This window comes from Argentina silus, assembly GCF_951799395.1.
Source record: "Argentina silus genome assembly, chromosome: 9".
Classification (NCBI taxonomy): Eukaryota; Metazoa; Chordata; class Actinopteri; order Argentiniformes; family Argentinidae; genus Argentina; species Argentina silus.
Genome location: NC_139663.1, coordinates 12,479,396 through 12,491,175, shown reverse-complemented (window position 1 = coordinate 12,491,175; position 11,780 = coordinate 12,479,396). Strand labels below are relative to the sequence as shown.

The 11,780-nt window shown below is 45.2% G+C and overlaps 1 protein-coding gene across 1 annotated transcript; it reads left to right on the top strand.

Moving 5' to 3' along the window:
* Positions 1 to 491: 491 nt before the first annotated feature.
* On the top strand, positions 492 to 10,482 carry LOC310809807 (putative ATP-dependent RNA helicase DDX17). The gene is made up of 13 exons (XM_083677292.1): positions 492 to 879; positions 984 to 1,143; positions 1,391 to 1,487; positions 1,615 to 1,748; positions 2,037 to 2,102; positions 2,506 to 2,647; positions 2,879 to 3,039; positions 3,366 to 3,538; positions 3,996 to 4,106; positions 4,303 to 4,364; positions 4,516 to 4,575; positions 8,096 to 8,332; positions 8,555 to 10,482. Exons 1-13 carry the CDS (start codon positions 824 to 826, stop codon positions 9,097 to 9,099), a joined length of 2,004 nt encoding a protein of 667 aa, XP_083533418.1. The 5' UTR covers positions 492 to 823; the 3' UTR covers positions 9,100 to 10,482.
* Positions 10,483 to 11,780: the final 1,298 nt, after the last annotated feature.

Genomic DNA, 11,780 nt, shown 5'->3' with positions numbered 1-11,780 from the left:
AAGACAAACAGATATTTCAAGAAGAGATATGTGATGCAAGAGGACAGTAAAGGGATAGTTGACAAACATTAAGGCCTTAGTATGTCTGAGGTATTATACAACATAAAACAATACATATATTCAGCAAATAACTACATTCATCATCATTCCACGACCCAGTAGCAGGACACCAAACACTTTGATGGTGACTGACTTTTTCCTTCAAAAAGAAGAAATTACATGAATTGTGTGAAAGTTGTGAAATAGAGGGGCCTGTGAAAAAAAGGTTTTATTTACATTTTGGAATGACAAGGGACAATATTATTTGCACAACAAACCACCGGATCAAGTCACGCAAATCATGCATATACCATGCATTATATATTACATGTTTTCAAAGGTTACAACCCCTGATTCTCATCTTGCACGAAGGTACGAGAAATCAAGCCGCCCTGTAAAGGGCTTTAGCGCTTGCGCACTAGTGACATCTCGCTGCAAACGAAAATCCTAGCTACCACAACAACAACACTAAAGCTAGTTAGTTGTGAAGCCAACTTTATCACCTGTTTACGTTGGAAGTTTTGAATAATCATATATAATTTGGATTAATTTGTCGAATATACAACGCGTTGTGAAATGTAATATAGCCGTTACATACGTTAAAGTGTTCGTTTCTCCATTTGGGAGACACGAAGAAGGGCCTCTTGCTTTTTAGCAGATTTTTGCACGCACACATTTATAGGCTCGCTCTTCAAAACCACCACATTCAACGGAGAAAACATTATTTTTCGCTTGCTAGCTTTACCCCTGTAGTAGTTGAAGTCGCCTGCTAGTCTTCCTTAAAATGAGAGGTGGTTCGTCGTACGGTGACAGGGACAGAGACCGTGGTCGCGACAGGGGGTAAGTGAAATAACGGATAGCTAGCATCCATTAGACTATTATTAGTCCAATATCCATCATGTGCAAGTCACAAAAACACATATCAACATCCAATATTTTCTCAGGAGTCCTCGCTTTGGGTCGAGCAGAGGTGGCCCCCCTCCCAACAAGAAGTTTGGGAACCCCGGGGATCGTCTGCGCAAGAAGAAATGGGATCTGGACGAGCTTCCCAAGTTCGAGAAGAACTTCTACAATGAACACCCAGATTTGCAGCGCTTAAGCCAGGTATCAATCTATCCCTCGTCCCTCACAAACCCCACGGCCATATATCCTACTTCACAGGGCTGATCTATGGCAGTTGTCCCAAGTGCCTAATCCTTATTGGGGAACAATTAGGGCCTCGGATGTGCCTCATTTATCAATCATTATGTATTGATAGAATCAGGTCCTATTCGTTGTCTTTAGCTACTTCTCATCCCCACTTTAAAGAGCTTGACATCCAGTCTCTATTTTTTGTTTTTCTGTATTTCAGTATGACTTGGACGAGTTTCGCAGGAAGAAGGAGATCACCGTCAGGGGTTCTGGCTGTCCTAAACCTGTCACAAGCTTCTCCCATGCCCATTTCCCCCGTAAGTGCAGCAGACAGACAGACACACACACACCAATGACTGTAAATGAATGGACACATTGAAGTCTGACGTCGGGAGTGGATAACACTAAGATGCTAATCATTATGTTTCTATCCACCTCACCCAGAGTATGTGATGGACGTGCTGATGCAGCAGAACTTCAAGGAGCCCACAGCTATCCAGGCACAGGGCTTCCCTCTGGCCCTGAGTGGGAGGGACATGGTTGGCATCGCACAGACTGGCTCTGGGAAAACCTTATCGGTGAGAGACTTGCTGCAGAAGAACACTGCACTACGAAAAAGACAAATTCATTGATTAAATTCACCAAAATGTGTGAACTGAAATCAGGGGTGTAAAAAAAGATCATGGCGATGGAAATACATTTCCAGTTTGTTTAAAGTCAAAGTATGGGAAATAAGTATACCGAATTCTGCATGTCATTGTCATTTACAGGCAGAACTGTCCTACTGTCCTTATTCTCTAGTCTTCCTCTATAGTAAATCCTTCCTGCTTGTTGTGGTGTATGACCAATCTCTTGTCACCCCACAGTATCTCCTGCCTTCCATTGTGCATATTAACCACCAGCCCTACCTAGAGAGAGGAGACGGTCCCATCGTAAGTAAAACAATCAATATTAACTGCCTGCATCATATGTACCAGGACAGGGTTCTCCCCAAAGAATGTAAGACTGGCGCTGCGCCACGCTGTGAACTTGGAAGCGCCACTATGTAAACATTTCAAGGGAAATGAAACTATATATATTTAGTGATGATAGAGTAACTCTCTTTGATTGCTAACAACAACGTTGTTAAAAACAACATTCTTTTTTGGCTGTATTTTTCACTAATGTTTTTTGAATTTGAATTTGACGTCAGGTTTTGATAATACAATCCAACACAACGCTGTTCAGAAATCCTGGGGAGAACCCTGCAGGATATTTCCTTAATTTAAAAAATAAAATAAAATAAAAATAATAATTAGCTTCATGACAGTTTAAGTCCCTGTCTCTGTGCTGCAGTGTCTGGTTCTGGCCCCGACACGTGAGCTGGCCCAGCAGGTGCAGCAGGTGGCATATGAATACGGAAAGACATCACGCATCAAGAGCACCTGTGTGTACGGGGGCGCGCCCAAGGGTCCCCAAATCCGGGACCTGGAGAGAGGTAAGGAGATTCCACTGGGCCTTGCCCAGGGAAACAGACTCGGTATGCTCCTCCATTACTTGTTTTCGTTTCAAGCTTAGAGCCCCATTAGAGAAACCCACTCTATTTCTCCCCCTCTTTTTCTTTCTTCCTCCTTCCCTTTCCCTTCCTCTCCCTCCCTCCCTTTCTTTTCCCCCCTCCCACTCTGTTTCTCTCTCTCTCTCTCTCTCTCTCTCTCTTTCTCCCCCCTAGGAGTGGAGATCTGCATTGCCACCCCTGGTCGTCTCATTGACTTCCTCGAGGCGGGGAAGACCAACCTGCGGCGCTGCACCTACCTGGTGCTGGACGAGGCTGACCGCATGCTGGACATGGGCTTTGAGCCGCAAATCCGCAAGATTGTGGACCAGATCAGGGTGAGCAGGGATCTATACATGAGGGCATATTAGCCTCACTTGGCAGCTGTTATTTCTGACTTTTTTCAGCTTTTTTGATTCCCCTAACAGCTGGTTTAGCCATGCCAAGCTTTACTGCTATTATACAGCCTACACTATTCTTAATGTAGCAGTATTCTAGGCTATTGTGGGCCTGTCAAGACAGTAACCGCTTCTGTAGACCCTCTCAAACTGCCGCTAGACTGTACAACAACCACAGCTACAACCAGCAGCAGTAGATGCCAGTATTGCTGTATGTGTACAGCCAGTTTCTCATGCCTCCCTCCCTCCCTCCCTCCCTGCTCCAGCCGGACAGACAGACCCTGATGTGGAGCGCCACCTGGCCCAAGGACGTGCGTCAGCTGGCGGAGGACTTTCTGAGGGACTATGTCCAGATCAACGTGGGCGCCCTGGAGCTCAGCGCCAACCACAACATCCTGCAGATCGTGGACGTGTGCATGGAGAACGAGAAGGACAACAAGTGAGGCTTAACGGCTGGCGTCTGCTCGCTCTTCTTCACTGAAACATTGGTAGCATTAGTGAATAGAGGGTGTGGACCTCTAACGCTGATGATGCTCCACTCCGATCAGTCGCCTGAGTTGATATTTGATGTGCTTTTTGGTAGTGATACTGTTGAGTGGTTGACATGATTTGACAATGGTGATGAGATGTCCGTTATGGAATTGTAATGTACATTATGACTTCATGTTTACATCAGTATTATGTGTGATCCTTATTGTTATGATAGTGGTAGGATGGTATGCCAGCAGTTCCCAAACTTGGGGTTGGGACCGCATGTGGGATTTCAAATTGGGGTCCCCTGAGGAAATGAAACCAACCATTTATGATTTGATAAATAAGACACAAAAATGTGTATTTTGTATGATGACAATGTGTTTAGGAACCCCTGACTGCTCTCACTCTCACCATCTTTCCAGGCTGTTCCAGTTGATGGAGGAGATCATGGCTGAGAAGGAGAACAAGACCATCATTTTTGTGGAGACCAAGAAGCGCTGCGATGACCTGACCCGCAGGATGAGACGAGATGGGTGAGCGAGGGAAAGGAATACACACACACACACACACAAACGCTGTTATGTCATGCGTTACACGTCATTTGAAATCAGTTCTTGAACATGTTTGATTGGTATAACTCATTGATTACATTAAACACAAGATGACATGGGCGTCCACTGTCTCATACAAACTCACAGCACCAAGCTGACAGGTTGTCTTGTTTCTCAGGTGGCCAGCGATGTGTATCCATGGTGACAAGAGCCAGCCAGAGAGAGACTGGGTGCTGACAGGTAAGGATATGGATAAGTTGAAGGCCAGTTTTGATGGTCAGCTGAACCATTATTGGGCCATTTAGCTTGTTACATTACCAAGACTTATGCCATTGTCTTCCCAACAATGTCTTTCATCTGATCTGTCTTCTCATTTCCCCTTGTGTTCCAGAGTTCCGTAGCGGCAAGGCACCTATTCTCATTGCCACTGATGTGGCCTCGCGTGGTCTGGGTACGTCCTGTGTGCTCTGCCTGACAGCACGGTCCCTCAGCATGAATACAAACACACAACCTGCCACTGTCAGACAGACCCTCAATAGGTTATGATGAGTAGTACACACTGCATGTTAGAGCTCAAAAGATTTGTGGTATCATTTAAATGATGGAATAGCTTCAATAACACACAAATTAAACAGATTTTAGCGATTTAGTGATACATTTTAGATTAGTCGGAAGTTTGGCTTTTTTGTTAACACCAGTACTTCTCAGATTGATTTTCCTTTTGAGGAATGCCACATCACATTGAAGTGTCATTTGATATTGGCTTGAAGAATCCGACCATTGAGTGCATAGAGATGGATAGTGGATTTAGCTAGATCTTGTCAGTGTTAAGTATGAACTTACTAAAGCGTAAGGGTTACGGATGGTGATGCAGCCCCTTACAAGATGACAATCGATTTTTTTAACCTAATTTTTGTTTTGTTTTTGTGTTCATTTATTTTCTTTCATTTTGTTTTTGTTTTGTTTCCAAGTCTCTCTTCCGGCACTAGAAGCGCACAGGCCCACGGGAGCCTGCAGCCGGACCTAGGCATGACTAATCGAAGCCTGAGTTGCGGAGAGAATCAGAGGGGAGAGAGACGGCCTGATTAATCAATCCCAGAAACAGCCATCTCTCCGAAAACCCAGAACAGAGCCCTCAAAAAACTCCCCCCTTTCCAGGAGGCTGACTGCCTGGGCAACAGGGGGGGGGAGGAGGGGTGCTGCTGGGATTCCAAATTTGAAAATGGGGTGGGGCGAGGCGGTCAGCTGAGAGGGCCGAGAGGGGGGCATGGAGGGGGGGCGGCCTCCCTTGAGCTACCGAATGCCATCGGCCTGCGACAGTAACGCACCACACTTCAGTAGTTTTGTTTAAGTCAATACACACATAGCTACTTATTGCCAAGCAGTAACGTTTCACTCCACAATTATTATTTTTTTTTTTTTTTTTTTTTTTTATAAATATATATAACGTTTTTCTCCCCTTGCCCTTTGCCAATATGATGCCTCAGTGACACAGCACTAGAGTTTCCACAGTACACAAGTTATGGCTGCATTGAAGGTCGTTTTTTTACCGCAATTAGATGACCTCACACAATTTTCACAATATGTCATTCTAACCTTAGATTTCAGCACATCGTTCCCCTGTAGTTAAACAACAGATAAAGTGGTGCGTTACAAGAAGACAACAGAAAGGCAGCCGGAAGGCAGGTGGACCGCTTTGCCGGAGGCTCCCCTCTGAACTGCCCCTGCAGCCACCGATGGCAGCCTCTGACACCCCCCAACCCCACCACTGGCTGTGCTGGCCTCTCCCTCTGCGGGCGTCATGTCTGGTCCTGGCTGGCAGGAGTCCTGGCCTGAAGGAGCCTCTCTCTCTCTCTCTCTCCCTCCCCTCCCCTCTTCTCTTCTCTCTTTCTCCCCCGTTTCCTTCTCTTGTTCTCACTCATTCTCTATACCTCCCGCTTATTATCCCACAACACGTTCTCTCTCTCATCCTCCCCCTCGTCTCTCTACCTCCCCCTCAACCTGCTCCCTCTTTCTAACACTTTTCTGTCCATTCCCCCATTCATAGTCCTCTTTAGAGACTTACTCGCCTCCCTCCCCAATCTCTCATGCTTTAATCTCTCTACTCTGTGTATCAAACACCTCTTTCTTTGTGAGCAACATGCAACCCAGACTTCTTCTTTTCTGATTAATCAGAAAAGATGGAAATATTCAACTCTCACTCAGCAAATCCCAGTCAGGACCCATATCCTGACTCCCCCCTTTTCTATCAATGCTCATGTTCCCTTGCAAGGCCCCTAGGTTGAGTAGCCCCCCCACCACCACCCCCCCCAAAAGCTCCACGTCGCAGCCCCAGTGTCTGTTTCTTGTTACTGCACCCCTGGGCTCATGGACACGCTGCCAGTCTCTTGGAAGGACCCGGGTGGGCAGCTGGAAATACAAGCTTCCCTGGGTCCCTTCTCCATTTGTCTCCTCTGAAAAGGTTTCCACCAAAGACCTTCAATAACCAATGGGAAATCTCAACAACCCCAAAAGTACCTCCTTGCCCTAGAAGTATTCGTCAAGGAAGTCTTCCACTACTGGTAGGATAGCTATCTAATTCAATGTCTAGACCCCCCTCCCACCCCTCCAGAAGTCACATTAAAGTACCCAATAGCACAACCCACTTAGCCCCCCTCCCCCACCCCAAGGAACAGCATGACATCAGCCTCTCAGGCCTGACAGAGAGCAGGGAGCCGTGAAGAGTAAGAGTACGGTGTCAGACCCAGTCCAGCCTGGGTCCTGCCACTCCAGCATTGGGAGGGATGTGTGGAGTGGTGAGGGGGAAGAAGGACCCGTGTTTGTCCTCCACACTCTCCTACCCACCCCTACAGACCTCCCAGGACTGGTCAGGGAGAGGGGGGGTGGACAGAGGGGAGATAACCTTGTAAGTCGTCTCTAATACAGGGTAAGTACCTCACCCCCCTTCCCGTTCCCCCGTTACACCTCATCGATCCATAAGAGAAAAGAGACTTTTTTTAACCCACCGCAGTGTTTTCAAAGCCCTACGTCAACTGTAATGAGAAACAGACGTTTTTTTTCTTTATTCAAACTAAATTCGACCCTTTCAAAAAATCTGTTTGCTTCAAACCCTTCAACCCCCCCCCCCCCCCCCCCCCCCCCCATCAACAGTACCCTTAAAAGAGCTGTCATCATCCCTCTCCCCAATATTGGCCTGGCCCACACCCTTTTTTGTCAGTGAGCTGAAGTACCCCTTTCTTTCTCTATCTAGAATTTCAGACCCTCTTAAAAGGGAGATTCAAAGCCCTTTTTGATTTTAGGGCTAGCTAACACCTCGTCAGCTCTTTGTCCAGTTTGATACCCCTGTTGATACCTTGAATACTACTTTTTTTGCAGTTTCTTTCAGTCTGGCAATGAAATGGCTTTTTATAGTAACATTTGTGAAGAAGCAAGTGTGGATTGATTCTGTGTTTGACCAAGCTTTGGGAAAGCCAGATTGGACTCCATTGCAATCCATTGCTTGGTATTTGGGTAGTGAGCACTCGCAACGTTAAAGGAATCTGGTTAACCAATGATATTGATATTATTTGTTATATACTAACTACATATATATAAAGTTATGGTATGGTAAGTAAGACTTAATTTTCTCTGCACTATGCTCAAATTCTATAGCTCAGTCTTCAGTAGACAGGTAAGTGAAGACCTTAACATCTCAGTGCTAGATGATGGGTATCCTGCAGGTATTGTCTGTCCCAAGTGTATTTCATCCTCTCTCGAGTACAAAGCACATTTGTCCTATAAAGAGGATCAAGTGAACTCTCTCATTCCTCTCCCTAAACCTACCACAGATGACAGTCATTGCTGTGGTTTATATCATCAATGCTGCTTTTGCTAACTTGTCTTTTCTCTCTTCTTTCCCCCTATTAACTAACACCCCCTCCCCCCTCCCCTCCCCCCTCTCCTTACACCTCCCTCTTCATTCCCAATCCAAGATGTGGAGGACGTCAAGTTTGTCATCAACTATGACTACCCCAACTCCTCTGAGGACTACATCCATCGTATCGGCCGCACGGCCCGCAGCACCAACAAGGGCACCGCCTACACCTTCTTCACCCCGGGGAACCTGCGACAGGCCCGCGAGCTGATCCGTGTGCTGGAGGAAGCACGGCAGGCCATCAACCCCAAACTGCTGCAGCTGGTTGACACGGGCCGCGGGGGAGGTGGAGGAGGTGAGAGCAGAGAGGGGATTTTAGAGGAAAATTTTGACATTTGATGTGATTTACAGTTGTTGTTGAAAATGCGTCGTAGAGCTTTGTAGGTTACCATATGATACCTTAAACTTGAAGATACTCTGGCATTAACTCCAGACTAAGCTATTTCTTTCAATGTGAACGAGCCCAGGCGTTTACGGTACTTCATAACCAAGGCTTCACGCTCCCCCTTTTCTCCAGGAGGCAGGTCACGCTTCCGTGGCAACGGCTCCAACTCCACCTCCAACTCCAACAACCCCAACCTGATGTACCAGGACGAGTGCGAGCGGCGCATGCGCACGGTTGGCGGGGGCAGCAAGGACAGCCGGGGGGGCGGGGGCAGCACGGGGAGCAGCAGCAGCTTCAGCCGTGACAACCGAGGTGGCGGGGGGGGGAGCAGCCGCAACGGAGACAGGTCCTCCTCCTCTTCCTCCTCCTCCTCCTCCTACAGGGACAGGAGCAGCAGGGACGGACGGGGCTACGGCTCCAGCTCCTCCTCCTCCTACGACCAGTACCAGAGCAGCAGCAGCAGCAACAGCAGCAGCCAGTACAGCTCCAGGAGCGGCACCCAGTCGGGGGGCAGTGGGGGAGGTCAGAGTCAGCCTCCTCCTCCTCCGTCGGCCGGGCCCCAGCCTCTCATGTCCCAGCAGTTCACTCCTGCCCAGCCCATGATGGGGCTGATGGGCCACGCGCCCTTCCAGTTCACAGCCCCGACGCCTCCCCCTCCTTCCTCACAGAGAAAGTAAAGTGACCTTGATAGCCCTCTTCCCCTCATCCCTTTTCCTCCATATTACACACACACATACATACATACATACATACACACACACACACACAAACACATGCTGTACACTCCCAAATATCAACCCCAAAAGTCTTTCTTTCCCAAAACCAGTGGTATGGGGTTTTAGCTGTAGTCAGATTGGGGGATTTAGAATTATTGTGCTAAAGAATTTATATTACTAATCCAAAGGTATTTGGTAGACAAGTCACCGGATTTGATGTCCTTCATCAACATTCCAGTCATGAGTTTGCCTGGCTAATAAGCAGTTAGTCCTCAGTGCTTTGAACTTTTCTGTTTCAAAGCAACTGCTACAAATTACAGTTTATAGATGAGTCATCATTTCTTAGTAACCTTCAAATTGTTGAGAATTAAGGTGATGACAATTTGAGTGAACCTTTAATTCTAAAAGTCGTATTTGTTTTCAAATAGAGAACATGAAATGGTGTACTCATTGAGGTTCATCAAATAGAGAACATGAAATGGTGTACTCATTGAGGTTCATCAAATTGTTCCATTCTACTACCTTTTTTGTCATACGATTGTCGTCAAACTTGAACAAAGGTTGTCTTTCATTGTTATTGTACAAACCTATTTTCTTACAGTAGTATTGTGAGCCTATTATTGAGAGTGGGCTGCTACAGTGTATTTAAAGTGTCTGTTATTTTGCCTTTAGGTGTATCAAAGGTAGGTGCTATTATTACTTTGTGTGATTTCTCTCAGCTCATTCTTATTTGTGTTGGTTGCAGATGTGGCTTCACAGCTTTAGTTGATGTAGGTTTGTAAATGCATGCTCATTTTTTGCTCATTGTATCTCAGAAAAGGAATTCATGAAGTACCTCTGTTGAGAAATATGGATAGATCTTGGATAGATCTTCCCAGCATATAAGGCAACAAAGTGAAGATTTATTTTTCAACTTGCTAAAAAGAGATGGAATTATGTTTTCTTTCATGCACATTTATGAACTCCTAGTTTACTTTTTTTTTTTTTGTATACATTAAACCTAACTGCGTTAATAGCTTGTGGGAATGTGTATTCCATTAGTAGCTGAACACCTGTTTTCATTTTTGTAACATGATCTTAGAGGTATACTGTGTCATTTCCCTGTTGAAAACCTTGCTAAACCTGTCACACATTCGTGCTGGTTTCCTCTTTGTGTGCATTTATCTAAGGTTGTGCTTAAATGCTGGTCCTCTGTTGTCCTTACTCATGTCTGGGTCATTTAATCGCTCTAATCTGACTTTGCCCTTGACAATAGATGGCCTTTGTGTTGCTTACTAAACTGTACACTTTTTTACTGTCTGTTTTGTTTTTCAGGTTTCAATAAAGTTTTTGAATGTCTTGTCATTCTGTCTCTGTGTACTGAATGATTTTGTGTGGGGCAAAATGGCGAATGTAATGCTTTTACTCTTAAAGGGGTAGTCCATAGTCCAAGTTTGGCAGATGTTTCAACACCTAAAACGTGGTCTAATGTGAAGATTATTGCCTAAATCCAAATGAATGAAAAGATGTGCACATTTTATTACCCGATTGGATTCTGTGCACATCCAATTGGGGTTGAGGCATACCACAACCTACTGTATGGTATAGAACATCGACTTATCGCAACACACAATCCCTTTTGAGGTCTGAAAATGTTTGTGCTGAAATGAAAGTCCTTACAACAGGAGCCTGCTATTGCGTAGCACTGTCTAGCATCCATTAACCTGTAAATAATAGGAGACATGTTTGAAACCCCAAAAGAAATAACTTTATTACCCTTTAAATACATATTTTCAATAATGTTCTCTGTATTCTGTTGCTCATTGCAGATGTACATAGTAGAGGTTATTATTCAACATCATTGATATTTACAAAGTTTTAGGGGAGATGCCTCGTTTGGAATGTGATATAGGGAGACTCTAGCCTTTACGGAAGGAGTGACAAACATTCTTCTTTCTCTAAAATGCACACTTTACCAACAGGATTCGGTTGTACTGTACAATATGTGGACTTTATTAGTGAATCTACATGGAATCATTTCCAGGTTTGAACCAACATTAAAGAACCAACTGTCAGAGAAGTTGCATGGATCAAAAGGTTCTGTAGTATTTCAGTGATCTACAGTGTAACAGCTAAACCAATACAACTAAACCGTCCAAGTGTACTTGAATGCGTGCATGACAGAATGGAAACAGAACATTAAACCTTCAAAATAGGCACAAACGGCAGATTAAATGGGACTTCAGTGTTAAAATTAGAATGCTCCCATTCACGACAGGAAATTAGGAGGCGAATCATTCTCCATGCAGATGGGAGAGGAAGAGTGAGCTCATTCATTATTAAAGTAATCAAACCGAGGAGAGGTTTAGAAGAAACTCGATGATATACATATGCAATGTTAAATACAGTGAACTCACACAGAATGTCAACAGAAAGACAAATTACAGTAATTCATCAGAGATGAAAACAGGAGTGTCTACAGCTCTGTAAGATCTGAGACTCAGTGATAGACACAGCGTTCCCCAGTATATCCGAAAATCTCCAAAGGTGCACTTGATTTAGCTGTCCCAGTTCTTCGGTTGGATGGGCTTTGCACCTTGAGGACCACTTTATTGGTCAGAGTTCAAACCCCACCCACCAGGTGCACAAGGTCAGTTAAATCA

Bases quoted from the DNA above. Each gene is read 5' to 3' on its own strand.
- LOC310809807 (XM_083677292.1), top strand. From the start codon at position 824: ATGAGAGGTGGTTCGTCGTACGGTGACAGGGACAGAGACCGTGGTCGC. The intron at 2,103-2,505 runs GTAAGTAAAACA...TCTGTGCTGCAG, and splicing joins AGAGAGGAGACGGTCCCATC to TGTCTGGTTCTGGCCCCGAC. The intron at 4,576-8,095 runs GTACGTCCTGTG...TCCCAATCCAAG, and splicing joins TGTGGCCTCGCGTGGTCTGG to ATGTGGAGGACGTCAAGTTT.